General features: G+C 45.2%; 1 protein-coding gene across 13 annotated transcripts in view; it reads right to left on the bottom strand.

Moving 5' to 3' along the window:
* The window catches only part of msi2b (musashi RNA-binding protein 2b), a 431971-nt gene that overhangs the window by 274971 nt on the left and 140624 nt on the right, over window positions 1-16376 (bottom strand). For all 13 annotated transcript variants that reach the window (XM_055657603.1, XM_055657605.1, XM_055657606.1 and 10 more), the window contains exon 6: window positions 12298-12390. In XM_055657603.1, the coding sequence (XP_055513578.1) occupies window positions 12298-12390 (93 nt within the window). The remainder of the gene's footprint in view (window positions 1-12297; window positions 12391-16376) is intronic.

Raw genomic sequence — 16376 nt, 5'->3', positions numbered from 1 at the left:
GCTTTTCATCTGCTACAAGGAACGCCCGATGGAGACCACGGGAAATTGATGGTAGATGGACTGGGGGTGGTGGGCAGATGGACGTTGTGGTTTCCATAGCTTACAGCTAGTGAAAGGGAGACGGCCGTTGGGTGAAGATAGAAGAAGAGGAAGGGGAGCATGGGTACACGGCAGAGGGACAACAGGTGAGGTGGGCAGAGTGGTGAAGAGAACGAGAGAAAAAAGGAGGAAAGGAGAAACTGAGAGAGAAAGAGAGAAAAAGAAAGAAAAAAGAGGAAAGAGAAACGGAAAGAGAGAGAGAGAAAGGCGAGAGAGTGAAAGAGAAAGGGAGAGAGTGAGAGAGAAAAAGGAGGTGAGTAAAGGGAGAGAGAGAAAGGAAAGAAGGAAAGGAGAGAGAAAAAAAGGAGGAAGTACAAAAGAGAAAATGGTGAGAAAGAAAAGGAGAGAGGGAGAAAGGTATGAAAAGTGAAAAAAAAAGAAAAAGAGAAGATAAAACAGAGAGAGAGAGAGAGAGAGAGGATGAAGGGGAGAAAACAAGAGTGCACGTTAATGGGAAGAGGGAGGAGGTGAGACAGGCATGGGAACTAGCACAGCTGCCTTATAAAGGAGCCATTGTGGTGAGCCAGTGGATTGGAAATGACTTGTACAGTCACAGAAAGAAAAACTGGCAGAAAATATGAGGGAAAATGAATTGCAAAAAAAAAACAACAAAAGAGACAGGAGTTATTGCAGCTTAGCAGAATAAGCTCACTTTGTTGAGCACAGACAAAGCTGATTAGGGTAAACCGCTGAGTAAGGAGAGGCCTTCGAAAGTAATTATTCCGTTCAACCGTGGCTGAGGAGTTGCAAGTGAGAGACTTGGTCTCGATCACAGTATTTCAAAGATTTGGTTTCTGTTTCAGTCACTGCTTAACAGCTTTGCCCATCTGACCTCTACATTGCTCAATTGGGACCCAACTCAAGGTAGATCATCTTCAAACTCTGCTACATTTAACTCTGGACATTAACAATATCTCAGACTGGAAATAAAAAATACCTAACAATTTCTTCATCACCACATCATGTTGTTACCACCCCAGCAGGTAAAGCAGCGATTTTGAAAATTGGCAAGTTGGTACTACGCAAGGGTGACACGGGTAGTGCTGCTGCCTCAATGCACCAGAGACCCGGGGTCATTCCTGATATCGGATGTTGTCTGTGTGGAGTTTACACCTTCTCTCCGTGACCTAGTGGGTTTTCTCCGGGTGCTCCAGTTCTCCACCCCACATCCCAATAGATTTGTAGGTTAATTGTCCCTTTGTACATTGTGTAGGGAGTGGATGTGAAAGTGGGATAACATAGAACTAGCGTGAACGGGTTACCAGTGGTCAGCATGGATTTGGTGGACCGAAGGGCCTGTTTGCATGCTGTATCTCTTAGTAAAACAACACGAGAACACGAAAGCAGGGGTATCCCACCCATCTGTGAGCCTGCTCCCCACTCCATGAGATCATTGGGGTGCAAATTCCTTCTATACATTGTTTGGTGGGTTCCATGGGTCGTGGTGGAAGCAGATACAAGAGCAGTGTTTAAAAGTATTTTAGATAGACACGTGGAAATGCAGGGAATGGAGGGATATGGATAGCGTGCAGGCAGAGGGATTAATTGCATTTGGCATTGTGTTCAATGATGACAGTATAGACTGAAGGAAGGGCCTGTTCCTGTGTTGCACTATTCTATGTACTCAAGTAGGTGACACTGAGCTACTCAGACAAGGGAAACCTTACAATGTCCATGATAACTGAGAACATCCTGAGCAAATAATCTGGCATATGTGTAGGAAGGAACTGTGCAGATGCTGGATTATACCAAAGGTAGACAACGCAAAATGGTGGAGTAACTCAGCGGCTCAGAAAGCATCTCTAGAAAAAAGGAATAGGCTGTGTTGCTTTTGTTTCCCTCTAATAGAGAAACATTAAAAGAGAGTTGACACAGACCCAATGGGCCGAATGGCCTCCTTCTGTCCTGTGACCATCCAAACAAGTTGGTAGAGCTGCTGCTTCACAGCGCCAGAGACCTCATGTGCTGTCTGTGTGGAGTTTGCACATTCTCCATTTGACGGAGTGGGCTCTGTTTTCGCCCCACATCTCAAAGACGTGCAAGTTTGTAGGTTAATTGGCCTCTGTAAATCGCCGCTAGTGTGTAGGGAGTGGATGCAAAAGTGGGATAATGTAGAACTGGTGTGAACGGGTGATCGATGATCACTGTGGACTTGGTAGGCCTAAGGGCCTGCTTCCAATGTAGTTGTATCTTCCAATCCATCAAAGGTATATCGCAATATTTAAGGCAGGTACCATCGCAACATTGAAAAAACATTTATACAGGTACATGGATAGGCCAGGTTTAGAGGGGTATGGGCCACAAACAGGCAGGTGGGTCTAGGGTAAATGGGCCATGTTGGATGGTGTGGGCAAGTTGGGTTGAAGGGCCTGTTTCCACGCTGGATCACTATGTGTCCATAAGACTGTAATCCATCAATCAATCAATCAATCAATCCATCCATCAAACATTGGTAGTAAATGAGACACGGTGGAGCTGCTGCCTTACAGCGCCAGATTCCAATCCTAACTACAGGTGGTGTCTGTACGGAGTTTGTACGTTCTCCCCGTGACCTGCGTGGGTTTTCTCCGGGATCTTTGCTATCCTCCCACTCTCCAAAGGCGTACAGATTTGGATGTTAATTGGCTTGGTGTAAAATTGTAAATCGTCCCTAGTGTGCAGGGATCACTGGTCGGTGGGCCGAAGGGCCTGTTTCCGCATTGAATCTCTAAACTAAAACTCAAGCTCTCTCTCATCCCATCACCTCAAGCTCTCGGGGGCCTGCGTGCCGTTTGGCAAGGGGAGAGAGGCAGCTGTAGCCCCCTCCTCTCCCTACTGCGAACTGTGATTGGTGAAAGTCACAGGTCCCCACAAACCCTCGGCAAGAGGTACAAAAGGTTTGTTCTGAGACTGTGACCGCCACCGGTGCGAGGAACAAAGAGAGACTATTATCCTATTACCTTCCCAGGCGACAAGCCAAACTGTAATACAGTACGAAACATCCTCAATTACCAAACTCCCTTCCCAATAACAGACATTTTGTGAAGCTAATCAACCATTTTGGATTAACCATATAACCATATAACAATTACAGCACGGAAACAGGCCATCTCGACCCTTCTAGTCCGTGCCGAACACGTATTCTCCCCTAGTCCCATCTACCTGCGCTCAGACCATAACCCTCCATTCCTTTCCCGTCCATATAACTATCCAATTTATTTTTAAATGATAAAAACGAACCTGCCTCCATCACCTTCACTGGAAGCTCATTCCACACAGCCACCACTCTCTGAGTAAAGAAGTTCCCCCTCATGTTACCCCTAAACTTCAGTCCCTTAATTCTCAAGTCATGTCCCCTTGTTTGAATCTTCCCTACTCTCAGTGGGAAAAGCTTCTCCACGTCAACTCTGTCTAACCCTCTCATCATTTTAAAGACCTCTATCAAGTCCCCCCTTAACCTTCTGCGCTCCAAAGGATAAAGACCTAACTTGTTCAATCTTTCTCTGTAACTTAGTTGCTGAAACCCAGGCAACATTCTAGTAAATCTCCTCTGTACTCTCTCTATTTTGTTGACATCCTTCCTATAATTAGGCGACCAAAATTGTACACCATACTCCAGAATTGGCCTCACCAATGCCTTGTACAATTTTAACATTACATCCCAACTTCTATACTCAATGCTCTGATTTATAAAGGCCAGCACACCCAAAGCTTTCTTTACCACCCTATCTACATGAGATTCTACTTTCAGGGAACAGTGCACAGTTATTCCCAGATCCCTCTGTTCACCTGCATTCTTCAATTCCCTACCATTTACCACGTACGTCCTATTTTGATTTGTCCTGCCAAGATGTAGCACCTCACACTTATCAGCATTAAACTCCATCTGCCATCTTTCAGCCCACTCTTCCAACTGGCATAAATCTCTCTGTAGACTTTAAAAATCTACTTCATTATCCACAACCCCACCTATCTTAGTATCATCTGCATACTTACTAATCCAATTTACCACACCATCATCCAGATCATTGATGTGCATGACAAACAACAGTGGACCCAACACAGATCACTGTGGCACCCCACTAGTCACTGGCCTCCAACCTGACAAACAACCATCCACCATTACTCTCTGGCATCTCCCATTCAGCCACTGTTGAATCCATCTTGCTACTTCACCATTAATACCCAACCAATGAACCTTCTTAACCAACCTTCCATGAGGAACCTTGTCAAAGGCCTTACTGAAGTCCATATATACAACATCCACAGCTTTACCCTCATCAATTTCCCGAGTAACCTCTTCAAAAAATTCAAGAAGATTAGTCAAACATGACCTTCCAGGCACAAATCCATGTTGACTGTTCCTAATCAGACCCTATTTATCCAGATGCTTATATATATTATCTCTAAGTATCCTTTCCATTAATTTGCCCACCACTGACGTCAAACTAACAGGTCTATAATTGCTAGGTTTACTCTTAGACCCCTTTTTAAACAATGGAACAACATGCGCAGTACGCCAATCCTCCGGTACTATTCCCGTTTCCAATGACATTTGAAATATTTCTGTCACAGCCCCTGCTATTTCTACACTAACTTCCCTCAATGTCCTAGGGAATATCCTGTCCAGACCTGGAGACTTATCCACTTTTATATTTCTCAAAAGTGTCAGTACTTCCTCTTCTTTGAATCTCATAGTTTCCGTAGCTACTCTACTTGTTTCCCTTACCTCACATAATTCAATATCCTTCTCCTTGGTGAATACCGAAGAAAATAAATTGTTCAATATCTCCCCCATCTCTTTTGGCTCTGCAGATAGCTGTCCACTCTGACTCTCTAATGGACCAATTTTATCCCTCGTTATCCTTTTGCTATTAATATAGCTGTAGAAACCCTTTGGATTTACTTTCACCGTACTTGCCAAAGCAACCTCATATCTTCTTTTAGCTTTTCTAATTTCTTTCTTAAGATTCTTTTTACATTCTTTATACTCCTCAAGCACCTCATTTACTCCATGCTGCCTATAATTATTGTCGATCTCTCTCTTTTTCCAAACCAAGTATCCAATTTCCCTTGAAAACCATGGCTTTTTCCAATTTTTACTATTTCCTTTCAACCGAACAGGGACATAAAGATTCTGTACTCTTAAAATTTCACCTTTAAATGTCCTCCATTTCTCTTCCACATCTTTCCCATAAAACAAACTGTCCCAATTTACTCCTTTTAAATCCTTTCGCATCTCCTCAAAGTTAGCCTTTCTCCAATCAAAAATCTCAACCCTAGGTCCAGTTCCGACCCTCTCCATAATTATATTGAAATTAATGGTATTGTGATCACTGGTCCCGAACTGTTCCCCAACGCATACCTCTGCCACCTGACCCGTCTCATTTCCTAACAGGAGGTCCAGCATCGCCCCTTCTCTAGTAGGTAATTCTATGTATTGCTGCAAAAAGCTATCCTGCACACATTTTACAAACTCCAACCCATCCAGCCCATTTACAGAATGTGTTTCCCAGTCTATGTGTGGAAAATTGAAATCTCCCACAATCACTACCTTGTGCTTACTACTAATATCTGCTATCTCCTTACATATTGGCTCTGTATTTCGTCCCGAAACGTTGCCTATTTCCTTCGCTCCATAGATGCTGCCGCACCCGCTGAGTTTCTCCAGCACTTTTGTCTACCTTAAAGGGGATGTTGTTAGCTATGGGGAAGGTGACAACGAGGTGTGCAATCAGTATTAATTTAAACCTCTGTAAACACATGGTCTCGGGGATCAGTATTAAATAGCCTTTTGGGGAACTGGGCTTTATATTAAACCCAGGAGCCAAAAGGCACGGGGATAATCGGAAAACAGAAACCCGGGGCTGAGATGAGAAAACGTTTCCTTATGCAGACAGCAGCCTGCAGGGTTGGGTGGAAAGTGGAGACACAAGGAACTATAGCACTGGTAAACTAAAAAAAACACAGAGTAAATGGAGTGTTTAAGTGGGTTAGGCTGCATCACTGCTGGAAAATCGAGAGGTAGACAAAAGTTTTGGAAAAAGCTGGAAGCACTGCGGAAGCAAGATGCCGTTAGAGGCGAGAGGCAACGTTTCGTCCCGAAACGTTGAAAGAGATTTCCTTCACTGAGATGCTGCCGCACCCGCTGAGTTTGAGAGCACTTTTGTCTACCTTAAAGGGGATGTTGTTAGCTATGAGGAGAGAGAGAGAGAGAGGGAGAGGGAGTGAGAGAGAGAGAGAGAGAGAGAGAGAGAGAGAGAGAGAGAGGTTGAGAGAGAGAGAGAGAGAGAGAGAGAGAGAGAGAGAGAGAGAGAGAGAGAGAGAGAGAGAGAGAAGGGGATAGGGAGGAGAAGAGAAAGAGAGGAGAGAGGCACGTGGATAAGAGAGAGAGAGAAGAGGGGCTGAGAGAGAAAGAGAGAGAGAGACAGCAGCCTGAGGAGGAGAGAGGAGAGTGGAGAGACAGAGGAACTGTACGCACTGCTTTACTAAAAAAAGACACAGAGTGCCGGAGTATCTCAGTGGGAGAGAGAGAGACTGGAGAGACAGAGAGAGGACGTTTTGGAGAGAGAGAGAGAGCACTGGGAGAGAGAAGATGCCGAGAGAGAGTGAGAGAGAGAGAGGGGAGAGAGAGAGAGGGGGGGAGAGGGAGAGACAGTGAGAGGGGAGAGAGAGAGAGAGAGGGAGGAGACAGAAACGGAGAGATAGACAGAGAGAGACAGTAACGGAGAGAGAGAGAGAGAGAGAGAGAGGGGGAGAAAGAGAGAGACAGATAGAGAGAGAAACGGAGAGAGAGTGAGAGAGAGAGAGAGAGAGAGAGAGAGAGAGAGAGAGAGGGTAGATAGAGAGAGCGAGGAGAGGAGGAGAGAGAGAGAGAGAGAGAGAGAGAGAGAGAGAGAGAGAGAGAGAGAGAGAGAGAGAGAGAGAGAGAGAGAGAGAGAGAGAGAGAGAGAGAGAGAGAGAGAGAGAGAGAGGAGAGAGAGAGAGAGAGAGAGAGGGAGAGGGTAGGGAGGGAGAGAGGGAAAGGGAGAAAGCGTGATTGAGAAAGAGGGGGGGTGATGGAGAGAGGGGGGTGAGAGAGAGAGGGGGGAGAGTGAGTGAGAGAGTGTAAGTGAGAGTGAGTGAGGGAGTGATGACAAAAGCCATTATTCTCCCCCATCGCTGCCCAATTCACTTGCTAGACACCAGAACCTCAGCAACAAAGGTCCAAAGACCCTGTTCATTGAAAGGTTATGACAAACTGTTCTTCAACATTTAGTCATCAGCTGCTTGTGAAAGTGATGCTCTGGGTGGAAACTAGCAAAATACAGGCCGCGTCTCTGTAAATTCTTCCGGCTGTTTTCTTAAGCTCCTAGATCTGAGTATTTCTACAAACCCAGTCTTGTTTATATAGCTCCAACAGACAGCAGCTGCTGGAAATCACCGCTGATTCACTTTGGCCAAATAACTCCTGAGTGCAGGCTGGCAGGCTTGGATATGAGTCCGAGAGAATCGATTCCAGTGATGTTAGATGGGATTGAGTGATTGATTGATCATTCAATCATTCACCCTACCAATCAATTCATTGATCGAAAAATATGCCATGGAAACAGGCCCTTCAGGCTAGTGTCCACGCTGAAAATCGATCACCCGCTCGCAATAGTTCCGTGCTATCCCACTCTCTCACTCACGCCTGACATATAGGGGCAATTTTACAGAAGCAAATTAACCTACAAACCTACATGTCTTTGGGGTGCGGGGGGAAATATTTTTAGCATCTAATGCTTTCTCCATTTCCTTCCAGTCAGCTAACCCATAAAGATTTGAACCCATTTCTCTACCTTGTATTTCTCCAAAGCACCCTAAGCATGAATGTCTTTCATCAAGCTTTTTTACCAGCTGTTCTATTTTTCAGATATGTTGGTCGGCATGGCAAGCTGTTTCCATGCTGTAGGACTCTATGACAAATAAGTCCCTAACAAGATTCGAAGGTACGCTAATGAGCCTGTCCCGTTTAGGTGATTTTTCAGGCGACTGCCGGTGACTGTCAAGTAGCCGGCAGTCGCGTGAAAAACCGGCAACTTGAACGGCGACTGTGGAACGCACACAAACACATCACTTCCTTCACCAGACCGTTATGCAGGCGGGGGGACAGGGCAAGCGGGGGAAGCGCTGTCTGAGTGAAATTCCCACGGTGCAAAGCCAGTGTGATACAGACACACACCGCGATGAACAGGAAGGTTGGCGCTGTAATTAAGACGGCTTTAGGGAGGGGGGCGGGATGGGAGGAAGAGGGGGCAGAAGGAAGGAGAAGGAGTGGAGACAAATTTTAAGAAGCCAGAGGTATACGGCTGTGAAGCTTGGCGGATAGTTAACATTACCGGTTAAATATTAATATCACCACCCGCGAACATTTGGCGACCCATGTGGCGACTGTATCGTCTCCTGCAGCCGCCTCAGTGGGACAGGCCCTAAATCAACGTCATCAGTTTTCCGAAGGGCCAGACAAATAGAACACGCAGCACATTGAGGCAACATTTGGACACTTTCTGCTCAACCACGAGAAAGCCAAAGTAGGAAGTCAACCCGTAACTGGATTCCTCCAAGAATGTTTTATGAGCTGCCGTTAGTTAAACTTCATCACTTTATAAACAGATCAGCGCTCTCTCAATAAAGCCGTGGATCTCCCGCGAGTCGCCTGAAGCGGTTTTACAAGGATCGGGAGGAGAGCTGCACATGCAATGTTCTGAGATATTCTGTTGCCAAGGTGCAGTCGTGGCTATTTAAGGATATTAATGTGGACATTTGCAAATAAACATGGTCTTAGGTCAATCAGAGTTTAAGTGCCTATTTTGATGGAGGAGAGCACTTTGGAGCTTTATGCCCCTGTCCCACTTAGGAAACCTGAACGGAAACGTCTGGAGACATTGCGCCCCACCCAAGGTTTCCGTGCGGTTCCCGGGAGTTTTTGTCAGTCTCTCTACCTGCTTACATTACCTGCAACCTCCGGCAACCACCTGCAACCTCCGGGAACCGCACGGAAACCTTGGGTGGGGCGCAAAGTCTCCAGAGGTTTCTGTTCAGGTTTCCTAAGTGGGACAGGGGCATTAGACAACAAGTCAAAAACGACCAATGTGATGAGATTGGCTATACATTTTTTTTTAAACTGCAGGCCATTTTTCTTCTTTCTATAACAACATGCAAGACCTTGGGGGAACGATGGCTGGAGTGAAATGGATACCCACGAGGAACTTGACAACACAAGATGTAGGGGAGAAATGGCGCAACAGGACAGAGAAAATGTAACCATTTCCCCCTCTAGAGTCTTTACAAGAAATGGAAGATGGAAAGAAATATCACAATTATTGAGTACATTGATAGAGTGGTATACAGAAGGATCTTTGTGCCTCTGTAGTTCTTTGAAATGGATGCCAATCACTATCACTCCCTTTTTGTTCTAGTCCAAACAAATTGTTCTTTTCCAAATGCTCTACCCGTCCTGCAACCTATTAATTGTGAGATCAGTTAAATAAACACGGAGTTAAGAGAAAGATCAATGGATCAGAGACGTTCGTGGGACAGAGATGGGTATCTTATTCACAGTGGCCAACATGGACATTAATCAAACTACTTATTGTTTCAAGAAGGAATTGCAGATACAGGAAAATCGAAGGTAGACAAAAGTGCTGGAGAAACTCAGCGGGCGAGGCAGCATCTATGGAGCGAAGGAAATAGGCAACGTTTCGGGACGAAACGTTGCCTATTTCCGTCGCTCCATAGATGCTGCCTCACCCGCTGAGTTTCTCCAGCACTTTTGCCTACCATCAATCAAACTTTCAATCTGGTTATGGCACTTTAAGCGATTGAGTACTTTCTTTGCAATGTGGTGGAGTCTCTGGATACTGCCTTTGATTCCTAGAAGGCCACACAATAGCCTGCAGTTACTTGTTGAGTTTGGGTTTCTCCGAACATCACAAAAGTGGCTTTCTATTGGGTTTCTTACCTTGGGAGCAACAAGAGAAACTGGCCGGTGGCTTGTGAGACGCTTGGAGCGATGGCCAGAAACAAGGTGAACATAGACACACAAGAGATGTCAGGTTGGCATTCAAATGGGGGGTGGAGGGAGAATGAAGGTGCTTGAATCTGGAGTAAAACAACCAACTGCAGGAGAGACTCAGCAGGACAGGCAGCATCTATAGAGGGCAACGAGGAACTGCAAGTGCTGGTTTACTAAAAAAAAAGGCACAAGGCGCTGGAGCAACTCAGCGGGTCGGGCATTTCTCCAGGGATGCCTACCTGACCCACTGAGTGACTCCGCCACTTTGTGTCTATGGTGGGGAAATGGACGGGTAATGCTTCAGGTTCGAGACCATAGATCCAAGATGTACGGGAAATTAATTATTTATTTTATGTAAAGCACTTTGGTTTTAACACAAGATGATTTAACGTGCTATATATATAACATTTACTTATTTACTTACTTACTTGTGAACATGCATAGCTTGGAATATTTTGTAAGTGAAAAATATTTTGAACAAATGAAAGGGCAGGTGGCCAGCTGACCCTGTGAGGTGGAAGATGATCCCTTGTACTAGCTGTTTGGCAGGGAGGAAGCCAACCTCATCACACGCACTAAAAATGAACACGGTTCAAATCTGCGCCCGTGTTCTTGCAGCTGCCAACCGCAGCAACACCGTCAGCAGCAAAAACTTCCCGCTCACATCCTGCAGCAATATGTGCCGACTGTATTAGAACACTGTGAATGAAGCAACTTGCAAACTAGCTTAGCACGTGGATAATATTCTAAAAGATCATTAATCGCATTAAGTCAACAGTCAAGGGCTCAAGAATTGAATCTCTCTACGCAGATTCCCAAAGATGCCTCATCTCAGGCATCTCATTCCAAGGCACTGTGGAGTAAAGTATTCTTCCTACATTTTGAACCATGCAAGCAACAGGTCCATTTAAGGATCCTCCATTTTGATTTTATAAGGACACCTGATGACAACCTTTTCCAAGAAATATCCTTATTTTCATCCCAACGACTCAAAAACCTTGAAATATTTGGGTCTAGGTGCCTCAGGGTGTAGGGACATGAGGATGACGTTAATTGCAGGTGGCAAGATGTTCCTAGGAGGTGGCACCCAAGGCCCATGTTCACACATCTTCTTCATAAATTCATAAGTGATACGAACAGAATTAGGACATTCGCCCCATCAAGTTTACTCTGCCATTCAATCATGGCTGATCTATCTCTCCCTCTGAACCCCATTCACATTCAGCTCAAGTCTACTCTGCCTTTCAATCATGACAGATCTATCTTTCCCTTTCAACCCCATTCTCCTGCCTTCCCCCCATAACCCAGACACATGCACTAATTAAGAATCTATCAATCTCTGCCTAAAAAGATGTCCATTGACGGCCTCCACAGCCTTCAGTGGCAATGAATTCCACAGATTCACCACCCTCTGACTAAAGAAATTTCTCCTCATCTCCTTCCTAAAGGTACATCCCTTTATTGTAAGGCTATGGCCTCTGGTCCGAGACTCTCCCTCTAGTGGAAACCTCCTCTCCATATTCACTCTATCCAGGCCTTTCACTATTCGAGTCTTCAGTCTTCCAATTGAATCTCTAATCAGTCAAGAATCTCAACTGAAACACCAGCCAAATTTGGATTCGATGGCATATTCTGCTTTTTGCTGCTGCTATTCTGGGGACCAAAGATCAACAAAAATTAGAATCCTAAGAAGCCACAACAAGTGAAGTGGATGGGAGACGGCAATTTCTCAGACCATTAGGGTTCCCAAGGCCAACACAACCCAATGCTCTCTAGTTAATAGTACATCAGTGACCGCTTCCTTGGCGCTGGTTATTGAAGACTACGTGTTCCCACAAAAAGAAAAAAAGTGTTGCTGAATTTAACAAGCTTCAAGGAACAAACCATTGTTATTCAGCTAGAGGTGGCACCAATACAATATGGAACCTAGACAGTTGGACAGACTTAACACAGACTTCAGCCATACACCATTAACTAGATGGTGCGTTGCTCCCTTTGCTAAAATTGGGATTGTAGGGAATTCTGGCAGCTGGGAAACACATAGATGTTAGTCCAAGGCCTTGTACTTATGATCACAGGACAAGTGCCAACTCCTAAAACAAGAATCTTTGTCCTTCTTCATGGATTAACACTGCTATTTCAATTCTCTGCATTTCCCCGCCCGCATCTTAATCCACTCTTACCTTGCCAAACTGCTCAAAGTACTGCTTTACGTCATCGACCACCGTGTTTGCAGATAATCCGCCTACGAATATTTTCTTTGTTCGAGTGACCATCTGAAAAATAGGCAAGAAGAAAGAGTTTAGTGTTTATTTCCCCTGAAGAAAGTTTGTATAACCTACAAATAACCTAACCAGGGCATCATAATGGACGAGAAACTCCACTGTTTGAGCTCAGTTATAATCCACTGTTAAATTAGGAAATCTTCAGAAAGGAAAATGAAATAAAAGGCTTCTTAAATTTGCATGATGTATTTTCACGACTGCAGTGATTGAAGAATGAATCGTGAAGGTCATTGAAGAACAGGAGGATATTTATCAAATATGATTGCCTTGATACATACGCCCATAAAGGAACACTGAGAGGAACAGTGTGGAGAAGAGGGAAGGGGAACAGTGGCAAGACAGAGCACGAAGGCATCAAAGTAAGTGGGTGGGAGGGTGAAGGGAGGGTTGGAAAGAAAGAGAGAGGAGAAAAATACAGTGAAGATTGCATACAGGCACTAGCCTTTACACACTGGGCAGTGGTAAAAGGTTCACTCCTTCAAAAAGCTCTATGTTTTGATTAATTTTGATGTCATCCTTACATGAGACTTTTAGAGACATCAGACTTTAGAGATACAGCGCAGAAACCGGCCCTTTGGCCCGCCGAGTCCGCGCCCACCAGTGATTACCCCGTACGCTAGCACTATCCTTCACACTAGGGATAATTTTACACTACTAAAGCCAATTGCCTACAAACGTGCACGTCTTTGGAGTGAGGGAGGAAACCGGAGCATCCGGACAAGACCCATGGAGAACGTACAAACTCTGTTCAGCCATTACCCGGGTCAGGATCGAACCCGGGTCTGCGGGGCTGTAAGGCAGCAACTCTACTGCTACACCACTGTGCCGCTCAGTGATGGATAGATCTAGGGATGGCGCGCGGGAAGCTGCCGCTGGGTCGCCTTATGGTGCCCCTAGCAAACCCTGGAGGAATTACTTTAATCTTCATTTTTCTGGAAAAAGTTTCCCGACCTGTTGAATCCTTCCTGATAGCATCTCTCACTCAGACTTGGGAACATTCCCAAAAATCTTTATTTCCACCATCACCACCATCATCCAGATCCATCCTGTAACATTATCTGAACTGTGTGCACCATGTGTGTATTTTGAACTGAAGCATTAACTACATTTCTGTTCACATGTATTTACAGCAGTTTGTGTATTTTTAAATTTGGAATTTTTCCAGCATCTGAAGAATTTTACTCTAAAGGAGAGTTTTCTTGACATGCTTGGAATGAGACAGATATAAAGGGCCTGTCCCACTTAGGTGAATTTTTGGCGACTGTCATAGTCATAGCAGGTCGCTGAAAAACCGGCGACTGGACTCTCCTTACTACAATGCCTACAACAAGCTACCACCTAGTCGACGTCAATCTACGGGAAGCTGCCGACAACCGGCAACCCATTAGGACATCCACCTACGACCACACCTATGACAACCTACGTCCACCCGCAACAAGCTACGACAAGGTAAGACCCTGTCGGTGACAACTGAAGACAACTTAAGACAAATCATTCGCCGGTACCTGTCGCCGGTAGTCAGTAGGTAGGTAGTCGCCAATGGAATTCACCGAAGATAACACCGGCAACAACCTACGTCATCCTGGCGACAACCTATGACAGCACCTACGTCAGGACAAGTCAAGCTACGCTCATTGGCGTCAAGCCCACTGTCGCCAAAAATTTTTGAACATTTCAAAATCCAGCGGGTACCAGAAAAATGCTCCGACCCTTTGGGCGACTGAGGAGACTACTCACGACACCCTGGCGACAGCCTAGTCGCCTGTAGTCGCCTAAAAAAAATCATCTAAGTGGGACAGACCCTTAAGAAATCCAATGACCGCCACAGAGCACATTTCATTCGGGGTTGTACTGTAAATTGGCAGCTGAAAACGCCTGATACAATTGAGAATAAGGAGTAGAGAGGTACATCAGATGAAAGATGGAGGAGGCGGTAAATCAACGTAGATCAACGAATGGAGGGTGGGTGGACATTAGACCACAGGCAGCAATCTTTAGGATGCAGCTGATTTTCACCAGACTCTGTATCCCAGTGTCTTTAAGAACTCGTGGTTTAAACATCACCTGTTTCAGTACGTGGAACATTATCCACTTTCCAACAGCTGCGGACTACAGTTCCCTATCCCGAGAGGAACAGAGAGCCAACAGTATGAGACTAGATTGCACAGGGGACATTGTAGGGAGAGGGTTTGGTGCAAACATGTCCTAGAACGGTCTCAGTGAAACTACGGATTAGTAATAATCCAGAACAAACCACACTTAACAAAGAACCACGGACAACCTTTATAGAAAAGGTTGCCCAGGTAACGAACGAGTGGCCCGACCTACGAAACCTCGGCTTTACGCAAATTCTTTCATACATTTTTAAAGCTAGTACTTAGAATGAGAAAGTGTTTTGTGACACAGTTGGCCCTCCAGACCATAGGAGTTGTGGGTAATGGCGTCCATTATAGCCAATTGTCCACTACAACCCAGTAAGGGTGGGGACCATGTATGCACAGTACTAGAGAAACTGCCAATAAATGTACACCAAACAAGACGCACAATAAACACGAAAGGCCACAAAATACATCATGCTTTAAGCATTGTAAATCAATGTTAACAACAACAAACTCAGTCCTCTGTACCCAATATGAATACGTGGACAGGTTGGTGCACAATGCGCACATTGGTGCACAAAGAGAAGTAGACATTGTGGAGACCACGGCCGTGCACATTATGAAACAGTGAAAAGACACTGTATGGGATGGAGATAAACCTTGAATCAAACACTTGAAAGAAGTTGAGAAAGCAAAGTCAGAAAAATAGGCAAGACAAGCAGGCATATCGACAGTGGCATTTAGAGGCTGCTGGATTGGCAATGGAGGAATATGGATCAGGTGCAGGCAGAGATTAGTTTAAATAGGCATAATGGTCAGCGCAGACATTGTGGGCCGATGGGCCTGTTCCTGTGCTGTATTGTTCTATATTCAATATATTCACACACGAGAAACAAAGAGAAGTAGACAATGTGGACAACACGGCCATCGCTTCTGAGTCAGGGGGAGTTGGCAGGCCTCACTCCAGATCCAGAACAGAACTGAGGGAATACTGCACTGTCTATGGTGTTGTAGGAATGTTCAACCAGAAGCACACATTGATGTTGTCATGAGACACATGAATTCTGCATTATGATTTGGACCAATCATTACACAGACCAAAATCACACAGCCGTGGCCATAATCACACTGACCAGACTTCCGACCACTGACTCCATCTACATTTCCTACCACTGCCTCGGAAAAACAGCCAACATAATCAAATACTCGTCCCACCCCAGTCATCCTTCTTTCCCAACTCCCATCCGGCTACAGGTACAGAAGGTGGAGGCACGCACCACCAGACTGAGGAACAGCTTCTCCCTCTCTGCTTTTGTGCTCCTGAATGGTCCTTCCATAAGCTAGGGTAGTGTTTGATTCACTGCTAATCCATTGCGGCCATTGGACTTTGCCTATGAAACTGGTGCCCTACAATGCTGAGAACTATATTCTGTACTCTGTATCTTCCCCATTATACACGAGTTTAGACTGATTGTATCTCCTGTATGTATGTATGTATACCTGACCTATTTGGACAATCTAAGCTCCACGTGAGAATAATAAACCTAAACCTATAGCTGTAGAATTCTGTGTCAAATGCCAAGATTTATCCTTCAATCAACATTTTTAGAAAAACGTTAGATATTCAGAATCAAACAATTTGGGAGCCTGCTGGGCACAAATGAGCCCTTCTTAAGTTATATCAATCAATACCCATACTCAAACTGCTTCACTGGCTACAAAACATTGAAGGCATTCAGCGGCATGGTGGCGCAGTGGTAGAGTTGCTGCCTTACAGCGCCAGATTCCCGCGTTCGATCCTGACCACGGGTGCTGTCTGTACGGAGTTTGTACGTTCTCCTCGTGACAGCGTGTTTTCCCCGGGTGCTACAATTTCCT

Source organism: Leucoraja erinacea, chromosome 28, assembly GCF_028641065.1.
Source record: "Leucoraja erinacea ecotype New England chromosome 28, Leri_hhj_1, whole genome shotgun sequence".
Lineage (NCBI taxonomy): Eukaryota > Metazoa > Chordata > Chondrichthyes > Rajiformes > Rajidae > Leucoraja > Leucoraja erinaceus.
This window is presented reverse-complemented; position numbering and strand designations above follow the sequence as displayed.